The 21,479-nt window shown below is 38.2% G+C and overlaps 1 protein-coding gene across 34 annotated transcripts in view; it reads right to left on the bottom strand.

Moving 5' to 3' along the window:
• LOC105491024 (pseudopodium enriched atypical kinase 1) overlaps window positions 1–21,479 on the bottom strand; it is a 305,249-nt gene that overhangs the window by 39,834 nt on the left and 243,936 nt on the right. For 32 of the 34 annotated variants that reach the window (XR_011626305.1, XM_011757117.2, XM_071100876.1 and 29 more), the window contains one exon: window positions 4,513–4,706. Coding sequence is in view for 32 of the 34 variants with exons in the window: in XM_011757117.2 (XP_011755419.2) it covers window positions 4,513–4,706 (194 nt within the window). In the remaining 2 variants the exon portion in view is untranslated. Of the gene's footprint in view, window positions 1–4,512; window positions 4,707–7,161; window positions 15,242–21,479 lie in introns of those variants that run through there. The other 2 variants (XR_011626306.1, XM_071100882.1) reach the window with 2 other exon arrangements.

The following is a 21,479-nucleotide window of genomic DNA, read 5'->3' as shown; positions in this document are numbered from 1 at the left end:
GTTCAATAGAACTTTGTGTAACAATGGAAATGTTCTATATCGGCACTAATGCAGTAGCTACTATCTACATATGGCTACTAGGCACTTGAAATGTTGTTAGTGAGACTGAGGAAGTGAATTTTTATCTTTATAAATTTATATTTCAGAAGCCACATATGGCTAGTGGTGACTGTATTGAATCATAATTAATTCAGTTATGAACAAAATAAAGTTTGCATTATTTACATTAAGGACAAGAAGAATGACATCTAAATTAATCCTGGAGGTAGATGCCTAATGTAAAAAAGAAAAATATACGGGTTGCATAAGTCAGTAGCTCTTTGTGGGAATAGTTCAATCACAACTCTTACTGCACCACAGTGGAAGTAATAAGACGGCTGCGAGGGTAGAAGGACTCACAGGAGATTCTGAAGGAGGGTAATCAAGGCCTATTCCAGTTGAGTTTTTGTTTTTGTTTTTTTTTTTAAATGGAGTTTTTAAAAACTATATAAGAAATGTGAGAATTACACAAATTGTCCATGTCCCTTTGTTTTGTTGTAATTGGCAGATCTTAAGGAACTGGATCTGCACAGCTATGTTGCTATTTGTCACCTCTCCTCTGTTCCCTGTTAGCTACCTTGGGGATCCTGTAGTCTGCTTTTCATTTCACATCTTTGGTCATGAGTTGTGTAGGAAGCCCACAATTTTTTAGATTTACATTTTGTTGTTCTGCTTATTTAAGCAATCTAATAACATTTTAAATCCTTTCCACTTTACATTTTCTGGCTACCATATCTAACATATTTAAAGGAGAAAGAAGCCAGGTATGGTGGCTCACCCTTGTAATCCCAGTGCTTTGGGAGGCCAAGGTTGGAGGATTGCTTGAGGCCAGGAGCTTGAGACCAGCCTGGGCAACATAGGGAGACTCTATCTCTACAAAAAATATTTAAAAATTAGCCGAGCATGTGGTACATTCTTGTAGACCCAGCTACTTGGGAGGCTGGGAAGGGAGGATCACTTGAGCCCAGGAGTTTGAGGCTGCAGTGAGCTATGATAGTGCCACTGCACTCCAGCCTGGGCAACAGAGAAAGACCCTGTCTCTAAAAAAATTTAAAATTTAAGATATATCTTTTTTTAAAAGGAGAAAGCAGAGTATATTTTTGGGGAGAAATAAAGGAATTCACAACTAGTAAGGACTTATATGTACCAGGTACTTCTCTGCCACTAGCCCTACAAAGCAGATGTCACTATTCCTTCATTTTGTTTGAGGAAATTGAAGCTCAGGGAAGTTAAATAGCCAGCCCACAATCATGCAGGTGGCAATGACACAGCTGTGATAGAAACCTAAATCCCACTGATCCCCTCAAATCTATCTTTTTTCCTGCTATAGTACATTGCTTCCTAAATCTGCTTCACAGTGTAATTTTCAGAAACAAATTCCACAGTAAAAATGATGGTAAGCGTTGAATTTTTCTCCCTTAGTTTCTTCCACATCTGTCAATCCACCCACTGTCTTATTAAAGAAACAAAGAAAAGAAAAAAGAGAAAGTGATCTTTATGGACTGGTTCTGGAATATTTAAAAGGATCTAAAGCTATTGCATTAGGAGGTTTTGCTGTCTTTTAGTTTTTAAACACACCATTTTTTAAAGTTATCAAGTCTTTAAATCGTAAAACATTACTCAAAGGGGTAGTTTAAACCTGCATGCAAAGGACTTGTTGAAAGTATTAAAAAAGGAAAGTTTCAAATGCCATCTAAAATACTTGTTCCATTAGGAAAAATAACAAAATAAAACCCCCTTATCTTACAACTATTGGAGTCAACTTTATTGCCTCTCCAACGAAGCAACTATGTATCATAATGTATCATACCCTATAGAGTCAAGTATATAGATACTTGAGCACTTAAGGAAAACTGGACAATATCTTATTGGCATCACTTTTTTTTTTTTTTTTTTTTTTTTTAAGACAGCGTCTCCCTTTGTCGGGCTGCAAAGTAGTGGAGCAATCTCGGCTCACTGTGTCCTTGACCTCCTGGGCTCAAGAGATAATCCCAACTCAGCCTCCCAAGTATCTGGGACCACAGGTACGTGCCTCCACACTCGGCTAATTTTTGTATTTTTTGTAGAGATGGGGTTTTGCCATGTTGCCTAGGCTAGTCTTGAATTCCTGAGCTCAAGTGATCTGCCCACCTTGGCATCCCAAAGTGCTGAGATTAGAGGCGTGAGCCACTGTGCCTGGCAGTATCACATACTTTTAAAAGGAAGGCAACAGGTAGAGAGAAAGCTATCTTTCTGATAGGGCATCTATAACCATTTTAAGTTTTTGAATGCAAAGTGATGACAATTTTTTTTTTAAGTCTTAAATTTTATGTCTGAAAGTAGATGACTTCTTTGAGAAAAAGGAAAACAGTAGGAGCCCTTCAGTATTTTACAAGAATTTCATGATTAAAGGCATTAAAGTCTAGTGGCTAAGATGGACTGGATACCAGCTGGTTCAACTCCTACTGGTTCTGTGACTTTGGGCAAGGCACTCTGCCTCACTTTCTTCATCTGAAAAATGGGGATAATAATTCTTAGGATGGTTGTGAGGATTAAATGAGCTAATATATGTAAGGCACTCAGAATATTCACAGAGGCAATGCTTTACTTTTTTTCTACCAGTCTTCATAACTGAGATGATGAAATAAAATAATTTTAACTAATGTCAGCTAATAAAAATTTATAGAGATGCCATCAAATATGGTACAACTAATAAAAATTAAATATTTTACTGAGGCTATCATGAAAGAAATTTTGGTTTAGTAAGAATGTCTAGAAGATATTATAATTCCTGATATATTATGTTGTCTGAGGGTATAAAGTAAACAGTAAATTTTCATTTTATAATATGCCTCACAAAATATCAAATAATGGGAAAAGTCCAATAAGCTATTTGATGATAAAATCTGTTCCAACTTGTAAACAGTATCCAAGATAGCAGTTTGGGTAAACTATAGTATGTTTCCCCTACTCCCAAATCACAGAAAGCTTCTGGAACTTAAAATGGAAGTCTTTTTCTTACAAAATGTATTTTCAACTGCATGTGGGTTGTTATGATTGAGTTTCCCAAAAAGAGATATTAAAGTATTATCGCCCACAGTGTTACCATAATCTTCTGGCCTTCTTAGGGACTCCTTTATTTCCAAATACACTAGCTAGTGTTAGAATTATTTTTCCTTACAATAACCTGACAAAGGAAAAGGACAAAGAAGAAAGGAGATGAGAAACGAGGTAAAAAATACTTCAATGATACATGCCACTGGTTTCCAAAGTCTAAGGATTGGTCAGTGGTTCATATGAATCTTGCTAGTGCTCTGCATATAGTAGTCCAGGCTACTCACCTCTCTCCTGACTTCATGGAAGAAGAGCACTGAGAAATCCTTCTTCTGCCTCAGGCTTTGCTTTTCAGAAGGAAGGAAACTATGTGGCACTCAAGGGAGACAGGTAAGAAGTCATTGAGCATTCAAGGAAGAAGAGTAAAGATGATCAGAGAATTGAAGAATCTTTGCATTGGCCGGCGCCTCTGAAGTAATTTAGCTCAACCCTCTTTGCAGTGCATCATCCTCCTCACAACACCTCTGAGAGATGGTCCATCAGCCTCTGCCTAAATACCTCCAATGACAGGGATCTTTACTTTCTTGAGTCTGCTTGATCCAAGTCAGAAATCTGGGATACATTATAGACTCTTCACATCATCCAATCTTGTGTATTTTTCCTCTTAAATAGCTCTCAAATCTGTCTACTGTCCCCCCACCGCTCACTATCTTAGTTGAGGCCTCCCTTTCTCGTCCCTTTGTGTGGTCCTGCAAGAGTATCTAACTACCAAATTTCCTGCTACCAAATAATCCGCATTCGCATGGCAGCCTGCAGGGTGGATGTTTTAAAAAACAAATCTAATTGTGTTACTCCTCTGCTTAAAAACCTTTGATGGCTCACTATCACAAATAGCAAAAAGTCTAAGGTTTTAGCCTGAAAGGCATGATACTGGCTAACTCTCCACTTCACATTTCAGCAACACTAAATGTTTGTGGTGCCTACATGCATCTCCATGATTTTGCTCACATTGTTGCCTCTGATTGGAATATTCTTTCTTCCCTTTGTCAACTAGTTAAACCAGTTCAGGAATTATCTCCAGAAAGGTATCTTTTGACACCCTCCTCTGTGTAATATTAAAAATGTACCATGTATATCTCTGTCACTGTATTTATATTACACTGAAATAATTAACAAATTCACTTCTTTCCCCCTAGGTGAGTCCCTCAAAACAGTGTTAATAACCCTTAGCACTTGGCACACGGCTCATGGTTGCAGATGTTTAATACATGCCTAGCAAACATCAGAACTTTTTTCTGATGTAACTTAAAATTTATAACTCCAATGGTCCAACTTCTGCTTAATGGAGCAATAAAAACCATCTCTCCAAGAAAACAGAACATTTGGCTAGTACATAAAAAGGTCAAGTTTAAATACTACTTATTGGACATTTGCACTTACCTAAGTTGCTGTATGTTGCACTACAAGGATTTGGGTCCATAGGATCTGAAATGTCTTCTTTTCCATCTTCCCTTTCCAGTTCAGGTAGGGACAATGCTGTTGTGACTGAAGTGCAGCCCCCGCCATCTTGCTTCCCAACAACAGTTCTTGGATCCCGAGGAGAAAAATCCTCTGTTACTTTGTGGGTCATGTGACTGAAACAAATCAGACCACTTGTCACACTGGTATTGAAAGATTCTACTAAAATTTAGATTTATGGAAGGCATATACTTCCCATAAATGTAAATAACTGGTCCTATAGTCACAGTAACGAGTCATAAGCCCCAATACACTTGTCTGAACACAAGGCAGTACTTCACCTAGGCAGATACTTCTATTTACCTTGATTCATACATATTGAGAACCCAATTTGATAGAGCAGGTATGGTAGCCTGCAAGAGAGTTTGAGAATAACAGTCAAGGAATGAAACATTTTATTTAGGTGGGAGGTGGTGATGATGGTGGTAGAAGGAGCTGAATGTTTAACTGGTTAAAGACAAATATGCTCAAGTATTTAGTAAAGTATTTACCATACTTACTAATTACAGTACTCTAATACTATGGTAAATATCAAATACTTTACTACATAGTTTTAATTTATATATAGTATTTAGTACACACTTTAGTACACACTTTAGTGTGTACTAAATCAGGATCAGGAATAAAGTTGAGATTAAACTATCTATATAAGGAAGTTAAGCCATTATTTAGTAGGTACACTGAGGTCTTGTTGCCAAGAGAACAGAAGCATCAACCTTTGCCTGTCTGTGTGCAGCAGGAAAGGCAAATGGAAAAGACAGTTCGCCGTCTAGTTAATCTCATTTATTAAAATGAATCTGAAGCATCCTCCTGGCCACATACCAGTATATGACCAATCTTGTTTTACCATTGCCTGCTCATATGCTTATAGCTACTTCTTCCCATCTTCCCCACTCCCCAGTCTGCTTGAAATGTGCCAATTCTGTTGCTGGTAAAGAAAACTGGCCTACTTAGAAAATCTCAATGGACTGGTCAATTAAATGAATTCATGCATCTTTAAAGTTTGCTGGGCCCACTGAAAAGTATTCCTAGTTATCACACATTCATTAGCTATTTTTCCTGGTTTCTTTATGAAAAAAAGAAAGAAGGAAAGGAAACATATATGATTACAGGTTATTTGTGGATTTTCAATTGGCAGTGAGTCATGGTGACATTTACTAGTTTCTTTAAAAGAGGCACTTTGTTTGATCATGTGCCATCAGAACATATATCGCCTGTGGATTTAAGGGAGTAGATCTAAAGGCAAAGGAGTACCCCCTTATCAATTTTTCATTATGGAAATTATGCATGTGCCTGGACAGAAAAATAAGCCTTGATGTCAGCTGGATATACAACTTCAAAAATATCCTTTCAAAGCTGGCAGAGCCAGAGGTCTCTCTATACTGGGAATAAGCAATGAGCTGGAAGTTCCATTAGGGGACCTGGCTCTTGGGGACAGTGGTGAGGCTGGAAGGAATCACTTTTCTAGCAGTCAAGAGAGTAGTACATATAAAGGAGGCCTCACACAGTAAAGCATACTGCCTCTTCTTGATGGGCTGCCCTCGGTCATTAACCCAAAAGAGGGGCTCCACACAAAGCTGGTTTCTCATAATATGGAGCACCATAAAATCAAGGTAACGTGGGGGCTCTATCTCCATGCATTAGCGAAGACAAAACAAAGTGACACTTCCAAGACATTCAGGCACCACTTAATGTCAAGAATGTATATTACTCAGTAGTTATCAACATGTTTCAAGGAAGGGAAAATGTTTTCTGGCAAAAGTTAATAGAAACCATTTTTAGTTTCAAAGCAATAAATATAAAGTCCCTTAAAAATATCAGCCCCCTGGCCAGGTTCGGTAGCTCACACCTGTAATCCCAGCACTTTGGGAGGCTGAGGTGGGCGGATCACAAGGTCAAGAGATCGAGACCATCCTGGCCAACATGGTAGCCCTGTCTCTACTGAAAACACAAAAATTAGCTGGGCATGGTGGTGCATGCCTGTAGTTCCAGCTACTCGGGAGGCTGAGGCAGGAGAATCGCTTGAACCCGGGAGGTGGAGGTTGCAGTGAGCTGAGATCGTGCCGCTGTACTCCAGCCTAGCAATAGAGTAAGACTCTGTCTCAAAACACAATCAGCCAACATGCTTGAAAGAAAAAAAAAATGTTAAAAGCTCCAGACAGTTCTTGTTCTAAAGTCAGCTTCAGAGGTTTCCTGAATAGCTGTTTCTTGGCTCCTAATCTCTTCAGACTTACTCTTGCCTTTTTTCTGTCTCCATCTCCTGGTTATTACTAAAAGAAAGCATTCCTTTCCATGTGTCAAAAAGGGTTGGTGAAGGGTTCAGAATCTATGATTCCAACCTCACTTGCCTGTTTTCATCCTAGGCAATGGGCTATTAACAACAAAGCTCAGTTACAGTGAAAACCACAGAAAGAGCTGCTGCTATTAACCTATGAGGAACTCCCTGGGTCTGTTGCACACGTGTACATATAACACAGCTCTGTACTCTGAAGGACTTCACAAAATAAAAAACGAATACTTAAAAGCAAGAAATATTAGAAAACTCACCCACTGTGCTCACTAACACAATTCCCCATTAAATGAAATTTTCACAGGGTCTTCTCGAGTCTGTTAATCATGCTCTGAAACTCAGATAAACCAAAGATTCCACTGAGTTCTGGAGAGCTACAAGTTAGACAAATCATGAGAAAAGGCTTGAATTCTGTTCCTTAATATCACTCACTGCACCTTGACCCTTACCTTACTGGTTTGGTCTGGGAAATGTGCCAAATTACCTTTGGGGAACCAAGCAAAGTGAAAGCTAGTTTTCTTAACTCTTTCCAAACTAAGGCAGTACAGCCTATATTCCAGATAAAGATTGGTTTTCATGAGCACATTTTAAATAAGTGCACTGGTATTAATTAAATCACCAATTAAAGTAATTCTCAACTCTAAAGAACTATGCAAATAGAGTTGATAAAAGTAAAATCACATGGATTTGCAAATGGATGCTAAAATGTTTAATCTGCATTTACAGTGACTTCAGTCTCTAAAAGGAGTAAGAATATTAAAATGCATCAATGAGATGTCATGTCTTAATGCTTGAAGGAAGAATAGCTCTTTGTATGATTAAAATGATAAAAGAGGCCAGGTGCGGTGGCTCACGCCTGTAATCCCAGCACTCTGGGAGGCCGAGTGGATTACGAGGTCAGGAGTTCAACACCAGCCTGGCCAAGACAGTGAAACCCCATCTCTACTAAAAATACAAAAATTAGCTGGATGTGGTGGCAGGTGTCTATAATTCCAGCTACTCAGGAGGCTGAGGCAGAAGAACTGCTTGAACTTGGGGGGGCAGAGGTTGCAGTGAGCTGAGTTTGTGTCACTGCACTCCAGCCTGGGTGACAGAGTGAGACTCCATCTCAAAAAAAAATAAAAAATAAAAAAAAAAATAAAAGAGAGACAGGGGAAAAGGGAGAGGTTCTCACAGTTCAAGGTTAGATATAATAACATACTATGACTAAAAAATAAAAAAAAATTGAGAAAAGTATCAGAGAAGGTTGATTCAGCCACTATATATAAACAACATAAACCGACAAATCATTCAGGAAGAAAGAAAAAAGGAAAATCTCTGATTAATTTATCATTAGGCAAATTAATATAGTAAGGGAATTTAAGGCTGGGTGCGGTGGCTCATGCCTGTAATCCTAGCACTTTGGGAGGCCGAGGCAGGTGGATCACCTGAGGTCAGGAGTTCGAGACCAGTCTGGCCAACGTGGTGAAACCCTGTCTCTACTAAAAATACAAAACTTAGGTGGGCGTGGTGGCAGGCGCCTGTATTCCCAGGTATTGGGAAGCTGAGGCAGCAGAATCGCTTGAATCTGGAAGGCAGAGGTTGCAGTGAGCCAAGATTGCACCACTACACTCCAGCCTGGCAACAGAGAGAGACTCCATCTCAAAAAAAAAAAAAAAAAAAAGGTATTTACCATTGTTATGTTCCATATTTGGACATAAAATCAGAAAACTCAAATACTAAAATGACACTTCACAAATATCAGCTTTATATCCTAACAAAGTGTTTTAGGTGCTTTATAACCACCAACATTTCATTGGGAGATGTTTAATGTGATGGAGAAAACAATAAAACGGGAATTCGAACCTGGGTGCTGTTTCCTTATTGCTTTGATTTTCTGAACTTGATGGCATCAGGAAAGAGTTAGTGGAAAAAATAAAAATTTCCCCCAGTTCATCCATGAGTCAGATGGTAAACTATTTAGAATGAAAATCATGAGAAATCTGTGAGAATTTCTTATACACTATATGTTAGCACATGTCTTAAAATGGCAAATAATGACCAGTGTATCTAATTTTTTTCAGGTTAAGTACAATTTGATATTCATTACTGTGAAACAGAATTGTTAAGTGACAAATGGCCCACTAAGAGGAAGTTATGGCTTTTATATTTCTGCTATTTTAATTTATGTTGAAACACCCCTATTTCTGTAATAACTATGGTGTTGATATCTAGGTCCTTGATCTTCAGGTTGGGTCAAACCTTGACTTGGCCTGCTCTTTGTCCTGAACCTTCAGCATTTCTTCTGTTTCAACAGACAGACAACATAGAAGACAACACATGTGTGACTATACTTTAAATTCTTCAACCAACTTTCCATTAATGACCGGTTTTTAATTGAGATTTGGGATGTCTGACCTGATACTTAAAAAACCATGTCATAATCTCCACAAAGACAAATCATTTTCTGAACATGCAGAATTAATATAAGGTGTTCAAAGGAAATAGTTACATTGTTACAGATTTGTGTTATATAAACGAATCCCTTGGAAGGTTAGATCTCATCAGCTGGCCATATTCATACATAATTCAAAGCTGCAGAAGCTGTCTCCTATGGGAAGTTCACTTGGTTTACCCAGGTGGTAGGGATTAATCATTACACCATCAAATGAAATGAAATAATCCTTTTTTTTTTTTTTCTGGCAAATTCATTTAAGACAGATTTTTGTAAAAATTCTATTAAATGTCTGAATGTATTTTTTAAAAAGGCAAATCAAATTCCACATTAGAACAGGTTAAAGGCCTTTAAGTATCCAAGTATTTCCACAATTTCAGTTCAATCCTATCTTCATATTCAACCACCTTCATTCAGCTTCAGAAGGGGCAATAAAGACTTCTAGAGACTACCTGCCTCTTGGGGCAAATGTTATTCTGAATTCTATTTGTTAGCTCTCTTCAGCAGGTACACATGTCTCTAGTTGCCCACGACAGCCAATAAGCAAATATGTGACTTTTAAAACCTCCTTTTACCCCTAAAAATCAGACTAAAGCACATTAGAAACAAAACGTCATGGTTTTGTTACTGGTTTCCAGAGCTGCATATTTCTGGGGTTGCTGGGGATAACAGAACTCTGCAGATGTGGGATCTACATTAACACATGAAAAGGAGAGTTCAAAGTTATCAAATCCCACACCTTCGTAATCTATTGAAAGGGAGAAAAAACAAAACAAAACACTCCCATTTCTTTTTGTGTCTCTACCTCTAGGACCTCCTACGAATATGACATTTCTTAATCCTTGGTTTCCAGGTCATCAATTTGATTTTGCCACACTTTCCAAACATTGACATTCTCAGGTAGAAAAGTGTGTGTCTACTGATCACTATCTAGTATCTCCAATTTCTGCTAAGCCTTCTGTAGTCTTTAACTGAAAACATTGAACTTCTTATCCTGAACTGAGATTAACCTTTATCTGATATCTGATGAGTTCCTGTTAATATTTCTAACATAGTCTGGTCAAACAAAGGTAGCTCTTACTGGTGTGAATGAAGTAGCTAGGTCTCGAGATGGGGAAGACTGGCAGCCATGTGCAAGGTCTTGAATGAACTCTAATTTTCTGAAATTGTACAGATCCACTTTATTTTTTAAAACAGACTCAAACAGCAAATTAAAAGTGTCTTTAAGGCACAAGATTGCAAGACAACAAAGCATATAAAACACAGGCCTCCGTAAATCACTGTCACTTTCACAATACTAAGAAAAATTACAGTTTCAAAATCCTATGAAATACAAAATCAGAATGGCATCTGTGCAAATTAACAGAAAAGATCAATAAATTTTGGAAAACAGCAATAAAATACAGTTGCCATTCTCAATAAGAATAACATTCTCAATAACAGAAGTAGCTCCTTAGCATCACCATTTTGGCCTTGACTCACTTCTAAAGAATGGGGTGAGATACGGATATGCATTTCCTGAGAAGGCAAGGTATTAGAAGAAAACACCCATAGCCTTCTCCAAAGGGACTAACCCAGGAAGGATGTGGAACGGCCTTTTTTTTTTTTTTAATTTTGAGATGCAGTCTTGCTCTTGTCGCCCAGGGTGGAGTGCAATGGTGTGATCTCAGCTCACTGCAACTTCTGCCTCCCGGGTTCAAGCAATTTTCCTACCTCCGTTTCCCAAGCAGCTGGGATGACAGGTGCCCGCCACGCCTGGCTAATTTTTGTATTTTTAGTAGAGACGGGGTTTCACTGTGTTGGTCAGGCTGGTCTCGATATCCTGACCTAGATGATCCACCTACCTCAGCCTCCCAAAGTGTCGGGATTACAGGTGTGAGCCACCACGCCTGGCTTTTTTTTTCTTGAGACAGCGCTCTGTGGCCCAGGCTGGAGTGCAGTGGCACGATCTCAGCTCACTGCAACCTCCGCCTCCCGGGTTCAAGTGATTCTTCTGCCTCAGTCTCCCAAGTAGCTGGGACTACAGGTGCCTGCCACCATGCCTGGCTAATTATTTTGTGTTTTTAGTAGAGATGGGGTTTCGCCATGTTGGCCAGGCTGATCTCGAACTCCTGATCTCAGGTAATCTGCCTGCCTCAGCCACCCAAAGTACTTGGATTACAGGAGAGAGCCATTGCACCTGATCCTTGGTACAGCCTTGCTGGGGCCCTGGACTTTTTTCCCGAATGCCCAGAAGCAATGGAGAAGCAAGTCAGTACACCTTTTTTCACTTTCCTCTTATCTCCCTCTGCTCTTTGAGTCCGAGTAGGGAGATGCTGAGAAATGATTACATACACTTAACTCCAAAAAATGTTGCAGGCTGACTGAGGAAATGGATGTAGGGCAGGAATGGGACCTATGAGTACTCAGAATACACCTACCTACTCAGCACCGCACAAGCTGTGCATTTTTCCACTTAATTCATGAAAACTCTTCAGGAGGTAGATACAATTATTCTCATTTTACAGATGAGGAAACTGAGATTGAAAGAGGTTAGATCAATTGCCTAAAATTACACGGGTACTAAGGTGGTGGCAGAGTTGGGATCTGAATAGATACCATGCAACTCTAACATCCATGTTCCTTCCACCACACTGTTAAGATAAGGCAAGTTTGGCATACTGCAGAAACCCAGCAATACATACTTGATTGGGAAGATGAAGAAGTAAAACTGCTTCTACTTTTAGTTAGAAGAAAAAAACATAGTTTTTATTGAAAAGTAGGGTATTAATGATTACAAATGTATTTTGCTTTTGAAAATCCTAAACAAACAAACCAAAAAAATTAATAATATACATTTCCAAAAAAATTTCTTTAAATAGAAGCTGCTCTAGCTATAGAATGACTGTGTTTCTAGATATCTGGCTTCCTAATAATAGTTGCTACCCCCACTATCTACATTTACCGAATGCTAGGCACTGTGCTTAAATATCTTCAAACAATAACACTCTGAGTAAGCCTTATTATTCCCATAACAGCAAATAATAATAGTGGCCAAAATTTACATAGTGCTTATTATGTGCCTGTTTTAAGCCATGCTTATCAGAAGTGGGGCTATTGACATTTTGGGCGAGGTGATTCTTTGTTGTGGAGCGCTATCCACATGGCAGGATTACAACAGCACTTCTTGCCTCTACCTGCTAAAGGCTGGACATTGGAACTAACCCCTGCCTCCCAGTTGTGACAACCAAAAAAAATCTCCAGACATTGTCAAATATGCCCCAGGGGGAAATTCCATCCCCCTTTAAGTCTCCCAACAACCTACTAGGCAGGCTATTTTCTGTGTTTTATAAATGAAGAAATTATAGCCCAGAGAGATTAAGTTACTTGCTTCAGGTAACACAGCTAGTAACTGGTGGAGCTGAGATTCAAACCCTGTAGCTTAGTTATAGTGTTTGTCCTTTAAGCAGTTACATTATTTGCTTCTCAGTTTCTAGATGAGAAAACTGGTAAGCAGAGCTCAAGTAACTTGTCCAAGATGACACTAATATGTGATAAAAGCAGGATTCAAACCCACGTCTGGGTGCCTTCAAAGTCTATGTTCTAAAATATTATGCCAATGGCTATCAAACTTTCATGTACCTAAGAATTACCTGGGGAGCTTGTTAAAATTGCAGATTCTCAGCTCCCGTCTTTAGGGATTAATTTAACAGCTTTGGGGCATGGCCCAGGAATCTGCATTTATATACTCCAGGTGATGCAGTTGATCCCAGGAACACATACTGAGAAACTATTTTTCACTGCCTTCCTCCTCCAGAAAGAATAGAAGAATAAGTATACAAGCAGCAAGGTGTGAAAAGTGAGGAGAAAAATTTTAAGCAAAGGAGCATCATTCTTCAGAAGTGATATAAGCAGGAAAGGGGAAATAAAATAAATAGTCACAGATGAGAAATTCATAATGAACTATGAAAAAGCAGGGAGGGAATAATAATTTGGGACCATTCCTAACCTTCTGAGGTTTATTCTTAGTCAGTTTACTTCTCTGGGATTATATTACCTCCCAAAAGGAAAAGAAACAAAGCTGTCTGAAGACTACCCCATTCTGGTACATACAAACATAACCACACTGTATCATTCCATGATTACGATAAAGATATTTATCGGCTTTCTCTAAAACATGATTATTTAAAAATGTAACAGTGAGGACTTCATGAACTCGTCTTAACTTTAGGAAAAATGTATCAGCAAATGTAGATGTGATTTTTGTAAATGCTGATGGTCCAGAAGTTTCTTTACAGCAAAATAACATGTGATCAGGAGAGAAAGCAGCTATTTTCAGCTTCTGTTTTCAATTATTTTTCTTTATGAGAAGTAGAAGTTTGATCTTGAGACCAGTTTCATCCTAAGCATGAAAAAACTTCGATAGGATTCTCTTAGTAAAAAGGAGAGGTAATGCAACATTTGTTTTCTTTTTCTTTTTTATTATACTTTAAGTTCTAGGGTACATGTGCACAATGTGCAGGTTTGTTACATATGTATACATGTGCCATGTAGGTTTGCTGCACCCATTAACTCATCATTTACATTAGGTATTTCTCCTAATGCTATCCCTCCCCCATTCCTCACCCCATGACAGGCCCCAGTGGGTTATGTTCCCTGCCCTGTGTCCAACTGTTCTCATTGTTCAATTCCCACCTATGAGTGAGAACATGCGGTGTTTGATTTTCTGTCCTTGCAATAGTTTGCTGAGAATGATGGTTTCCAGCTTCATCCATGCCTCTACAAAGGACATGAACTCAAGGGAGAGGTAACGCAAATTAAGATATAACTGGAGCATAAGCATTGAAACAACTGAAGCTTCTAACTGAATTTTCCAGAGAGAAGGACATGACATTTTACCACAGTCTAAGAAGTGTTGGGATTTTCATTTTCCATACCATATGTACACGCACATATGCACGAATGTGCACACACACACACACACACACACACATATATATTAATAGGCCTATGTTGGTTACTATAGAGAGTACCAATCCTTTCCAGTATTTGGCCGGAATGGCTGTATGTCACTAGCATGCCTGATAACCACAGACAAATCTGGTATCATGGCTTAGTCCAGGGGTAAGTGAACTTCTGTAAAAGGCCACACGGTAAGTATTTTAGGCTTTGTGGGCCATATGGTCTCTACTGCAATTACTTAACCCTAGGGTACATATGGTGTAGCTTGTATGTACCATACATACCATACATTGTAGCTTGAAAACAGCCATAGACAACATGTAAAAGATGAGTGTGGCTATTTTCCAGTATAACTTCTTTTACAGAAACAGGTAACAAGTTGGATTTGGCCCATTGGCCGTAGTTTGCCAACTCCTGGATTATTGAGGAATACAGTTTAGTTATGTAAGGTCTTTGAGAAGATCCAAAAGGACTTGGAAGGGTAAAGAAAGGTTGATACAGATGAATAGTGTTCCTAAGTGTGCAAAGGTATGTCAAATCCAGTCTGTCTGTCCAAACCAGAAGCTGGGGTTTGGACAGAATCCCAGCTGTGCTAGACATAGTTGGATTCCTGAGATGATTATGGAAGTCCTAAAGAAATGACTTACATAGTATCCCAGATGTACATGCCTGGGGTCTTTGCTAATTAGGAGCATGAAATTCAGGGGTGGTAGATTTAGAAAGGTTAGCTAAAGGCCATTCAGGCAGCAAATGATATCCTTAACTTTAGCTGGAGTGTTACTTTTATTTTCTTAATGTCTAGATTAGATTTTTCTCATTAGAAAAAAACTGTTTGAATTACATTTTAATTTATATTTTAGAGATGGTGAGAAGGCGGCCTTGCTGTGTTGCCCAGGCTGAACTTCAACTTCTGGGCTCAAGTGATCCTCCTGCCTTGGCCTCCAAGTAGCTGGAACTACAGATGCACACTACCATGCCTGGGTGAACTGAAAATTTAAGCACATGTATGTGATTGGCAATAGATCTTGTCAACCAAGTATGAAAACAATTATTTATGTAAGAGTGAGACTAAATGTCTAAACTGGGCAAATTGTGTTTGGAGGTATTCTAACATTCAGGAACATAATTTGGACACAGAATTTATGCCTGAAAACTAAATTAACATGCAAGTAACTATGGCCCATTGGCCATAGTTTTAATCAATAACCAAGTGTTATTGGTTAAATAACACTAAAATAACCATGATTTTAGTCACTAACCAAGTGTTTACCACCACAGCTTATTGAAAGAACCACTAAAAATGGTATTTGTCAAGAAGGAAATTGAACCCAGAAGGTAGAAGTAAAATGAAGAGGGTACTTGGCCATTCTAAAGAGATTAGGTTACCAGAGGCAAGAGATTAGGCAGAGAGCTCAATCAGCAAATACATTAGAAAACAGGTTAGAGATGATGGTAGTTTGGACCAGGGTAGTAGAAGCAGAGATTGGAGAGAAGTAGATAATTTGGAATATATTTTGGAGGTTGAATCATCCAACATTTTGGATGTCGGGGGTAAAGGCAACAGAAGAATCAAAGATGACCCCTAGTTTTCTGGCTTGAGCAACTGAATGAATGGAGGGCCATTTACCAAGAAGGGAAGAGTTGTGATGGAACAGATTTGTAGGGGAAAATTAAGAGTTCTGTTTTGGATATGTTTCATTTGAAGTGGAGATATCAAGTGGAAAATTGCACATGATTCTTGGGGGAAGAGATCACGGATGAAGATAGTAGGGTCATCCGAATATTTATAGTTCAAAAATTTTTGATACATGATGATGTTTAGCCAGGGGTTAGCTACTAGGGTTTAAAGAACCCCTTTTTGGTATCTGATTATAATGGAAAAAAAAGAGTTGCTTCAAGATAATAGGGGGAAGTGAATAGGGGCAGAGACGGAACAAGATTGGTTATAAATTGGTAACTGTTGAAGTGTGGTTTTATAGTAAATGGTGGTTTACTATACTAGTCTATCTACTTTTGTACATGTTTAAAATTTTCAATCATAAAAATTTTAAAATAAAATGAAAAAAAAAAGAGAGGACCAATTTTAAGATAGTCCCAATTAAAAGGTAATCCAGTAGAACTGACTGCAAAGTCAATATTATAAACAAGGCACTTAGAAGAAAAGGAAGCCAGAATAACTAGAGGTTCATGAATAAGAGGATAAGATTAAGCCCAAAACGTTAAGATTAAAAGGTAGGCAGATGCCACATATGTAGGATCTTCTTCAGTGTGGGGAGTTGGGGGATATAACTAGATTTACATTTAAGAAAGAGTAGGCGGCTGTTCTCAGAATAGATTTCAGGGGGCAAGATATTAAGCAAGGATGATATTAAATTCTGGTTCCCTAGACATAGTTTTGTAATGAGGTCAACTCCTATTGCTAGATATATGCTGATGTTTTACAGATACTATATATTTAGTACTCAAAATATGTCTATAAGGTAGGTATTATTATTCTTATTGTATAGGTAGGGAAACTTTAGCTCAGAGAGATTATGTCAAAAGTTACAACTACTCAGGGGTAAGTCAGAATTCAAATCTTTGACCCCAGTGCTGGCATTCTTCCCACTATGCAGTATTATTCCCCAATGTGATGGGGAACCAAAGACTTGCAGAGATGGTAGGTAGGTATCATTTTAAAAACGATAGCTGGGAAATTCCTAACTGGTCACAGACCAGATTAACCACCAAATTAGTTTCTCTTAATCCAAACTAGCCACATAGAAATGATGTCTGGGTATACATTCTTGAACTAAAATTTGACCCACTAGTATCCCATCTTCTAGTCTATTTTCAATATTACTGCCAGAAAATATTTTATTTAAAAAATCATGCTACTTTCCTGCTTAAAAACTGTTTCCTCTACAAAATCTACAAGATAAAAGCCAAACATTTCAACATGTCATTTATAGCCTGTCTCAGCACTTCTCAAACTTTTTGGTCTCAGGATTGCTTTGCACTCTTAAAAACTGAGAATCACATGGACTCTTATTTGTACAGGTTATATCAATTGACGTTTATATGAGAAATTGGAACTGAGAACATTTGAAAATAATTAATTCATTTTTTAAAAAAAAACTTTTTTTGTGGCAACACGGATGGAACTGGAGGACATTATGCTAGGTGAAATAGTGCCAGGAACAAAAGTTAAACACCACATGTTCTCACTCATATGTGGAAGCTTAAAAAAAAGTAGATCTCATAGCAGTAAAAAGTAGAAGAGAGAATATGAGAGGCTGGGAAGATGGGGGAAGAAAAGGATAGGCAGAGATTTGTCAAAGGACACAAAATTACAGCTATATGGGAGAAATAAGTTCTAGTGTTCTATGGCACTGTAGGATGACTATAGTGAACAGTCATGGATATGCTAATTACCCTGATCTGCTGACTTTACATTATATGCATTGTAGCATCACTATGTACACCATAATTATGTGCATTAGGTATAATTTAAGTATTAAATAAAAATTTAAAAATAAGAAAATAAACCCAGTACATATTAACCTAAATAATATTTTCTCAAATCTTTTCAATATCTGGCTTAACAGAGGACAACTGAATTCCCTTATTTGCTTCTGCATTCAATCTGCTGTGATATGTTGCTTTGATTAAAGTATATGAAAAATATCTGGTCTCACCCAGATTCATAAGCAGAAAAAGGAGGAGTATTTTAATAGCTTTTTAGATAACTGTAGACATTCTTTGGTACCATACCAGAATTTGATAAGTGGTAGTTTCTTAAAGGTTAGTTGCAATGTGAAATCTGAAACTGTATCAGTAAACTTTCTGTACTCAGTTGCATTAAAAGCCATTGATCTATCTTGCAGTTTGAATGGATTTTACTCATGTATAATTTTGTAATATGATGGATTGGGTTATTTGGAAATTATTGGTTTACTGAGTTAATGCAGATCCTCTAAATGTTGACATATTTCATTATATAATACTTTTAAAAGTTTGCAAATTCAACCACCAATCTCATCAGAAGAATGTTTAAGTATTAGAAAGCTGTTGAGGTCATGGTGGCAGACATAACTTTTAAAAATTCTAATTTCTGCTTGAAAACTTGGATTTTATATCACTGACAACAAATACAGTTACTTGTTTTCCTTGAAGTAATAGGTTTGTTATTTTCATTCTTTTTTTTTTTTTTTTTTTTGAGACGGAGTCTCGCTCTGTCGCCCAGGCTGGAGTGCAGTGGCCAGATCTCAGCTCACTGCAAGCTCCGCCTCCCGGGTTCACGCCATTCTCCTGCCTCAGCCTCCCGAGTAGCTGGGACCACAGGCGCCGCCACCTCGCCTGGCTAGTTTTTTGTGTTTTTAGTAGAGACGGGGTTTCGCCGTGTTAGCCAGGATGGTCTCGATCTCCTGACCTTGTGATCCGCCCGTCTCGGCCTCCCAAAGTGCTGGGATTACAGGCTTGAGCCACCGCGCCCGGCCGTTATGTTCATTCTTGAGAAAATATCTGCCAAACACTCTCAGATTTGAATAACTACAGTTTGTCTGTCAGTTGTTCTTTCAAGGTAGTCCATGAAAAATGGGGCTAGTTCAGCTTCACAACTCAAACTATTTCACAAGTACTTTTGTTTGAGAAAACCATCATACTTTGTTACACAGCAGAAGTATTCTATGTGTACTTCCCATTTAGTGACGCAGAATTTTTAGGAAGACAGGTACTCCAGGGTTCAGATTTAATTTACTACATCACCAAGGGCATTCTTACAGAGTCTCACCCTGTCACCCAGGTTGGAGTGCAGTGGCGTGATTATGGTTCACTGCAGTTCTTGACCTCCTGGGCTCAAGCGATCCTCCCATCTCAGCCTCCTGAGTACCTGGGATCACAGGCACACACCACTATGCCCAGCTAATTTTTAAAATTTTTAGTAGAGACAAGGTCTCTCACTATGTTATCCAGACTGGTCTCCTGAGCTTAGGTGATCCTCCCACCTTGGCCTCCCAAAGTGCTGGGATTACAGGCATGAGCCACTGTGTCTGGCCCACCAAGGATATTAAGTGAAACTCACTTGAAAACAACAACAACAACGACAACAAACCCTTCTAGTACAATATGGTGCCATGGCTTTGATTTATGCTAAGATGCAAGTAGTTTTAACCACTATTGTTTAAGCACCATCAGTGCAAATGTCAACACATAGAAAAAGACAAGCGTCTTTGTATTATTATAAAACTAGTAATGATGGCATGATCACTATTTGACCTTACACAGATCATACTTTAAGAACAAATGGACTATTTTTAAATTTTAATTTAAAAAATTTAAATTAACAAATAATAATTGTATATATTTATGGGGTACAATGTGATGTTCTGATATATGTATATGCTGTAGAAAGATTATTTAATAAAGTTACTAGCAAATCTATGACCTTATCTATTTATCTTTTTTTTGTGGTGAGAACATTTAAAATCTACTTTTTTAGCAATTTTGAAATATGTAATATGTCATTATTAACTATGGTCACCATTTTGTACAACAGATCTTTAAAACTTACTCTTCCTGTCTAACTGGAACTTTGTACCCTTGGCAAACATCTCTCCTTTCCTCATCAACCCCACCTCACCCCAAAGCCTCTGGTTACCATCACTCTATTCTTTCCTTCTGAGTTTGAATGTTTTAGATACACTGGATTATTCATTATCCTTTTCTAGCCACATGTCCTGCTTCTGTTTGCCACCAACCTCACCTTTGTGACTTTGCATATATTGTTCCTTTGGCCTACAATGTCTTTCCCAACCAGCTGGCAAAATCCTATTTGTCTTTAAAGATCTGCTTTGGATTTTATTCCTGAGAAGTCTGCACTAAACTGATTTAATCACTCTGCATGTTGTTTTAGCATTTATCCATTGAGGGTAGAGGGCCTACTAACATTTTTAAGCACTCAATGTGTGCCAGACCCTGGGATAAGCTTTTTATATGTTTTCTAATAAAATGTTTAACTTACTTCTATGTGATAGATATCTTTATAGCCTTATACACTGAAGGATCAGACAGACAGTTGAAGTCCAAACCAAGCCCATTATTTCAGGATAATGTTTCCCCCTATTTGTTCCAGGGCCTCATGGCAAAAACACGGAACAGTTAAGGCACTCAATTTATATTTCCTAAACAGTTAAATAAATGGACGTAGTAACAATCTAATCCCATAATGAAAGGGTCTATAAAGTTCCTCATCTTTCAGAGCCTGAGGTCTGGCCTTTAGTACAGTATTTTTTCATTTTTCATTCTTCATTCCTTAGATACAGTTTACACTTGAAATATTCATTTACTTATGGAAAAACTGTATTTTCATTTCTTTCAGCAGTGTGCTCCCAGCCGTGGGATGGTAATTTAATGATCACACTGCCATCAAGCCTGAAACACAAATGTTGACATTTGATGGTAATGTTTTCCTTATCAAAGTTGCTCCAAGTAAATACCAATGGTGTATTCAAGTAAATGAGGCAATATTGAAAAAGCAAATGGTATATATTTTTCAATATGAATATTCATGTTTTAAACTTTTCAAAAAGTAAAAAAAAGCTGTCGAATACCTCTTTTTCTACTTAGTCTGGGACATTATGAAATGTGAAAATTCCAATGTGCCTTAAAGAAAAGCTTAATATCTCAATCACTGCTTTACTCAGACTATAGCATGTATCTTTAGAATGGTGGTGAGACCAGCAGTTCGAAGTGTGACCCAAGGGCCAGCAGCATCAGCATCACCCAGGAACTTACTAGATGTGCAAATTATCAGGACCCACCCCAGACCCACTGAATCAAAAACTCTAGGGGTGGGGCTCGGCAATCTGTGTCTTAACAGCCCTCTAGATGATTGTGGAACATGGTTAAATTTAAGAACCAATGGGCAAATGAACTGTGTTATTTGGATTCATGGATGTTAACTAGAAAAAATGGATAAATTTTGGAAGACCTGACTGGTGTTTGTATCACCTAATTGTGAAATAAAAGCTGTATAGTAAGGGGTCTGCCAAGCTCAGGGCCTGGGCTGCCCTCAAAACTGTATACCATGGCATGCAGCCAAAGGAGAGAGTCTCATTCCACAGAAAGAAGCCAGATCATTTCTTGACTGTGCCTTCTAAGATGTGGATAAATACCTACAGTGATAATTAATCAGGAATGACGCCATGTAAGAACTGACTACCATTCCCTCCTATATAACTCCAA

Source organism: Macaca nemestrina, chromosome 7, assembly GCF_043159975.1.
Source record: "Macaca nemestrina isolate mMacNem1 chromosome 7, mMacNem.hap1, whole genome shotgun sequence".
Lineage (NCBI taxonomy): Eukaryota > Metazoa > Chordata > Mammalia > Primates > Cercopithecidae > Macaca > Macaca nemestrina.
Note: the sequence above shows the minus strand (reverse complement) of the source record. Positions and strands in the feature narration are given on the sequence as shown.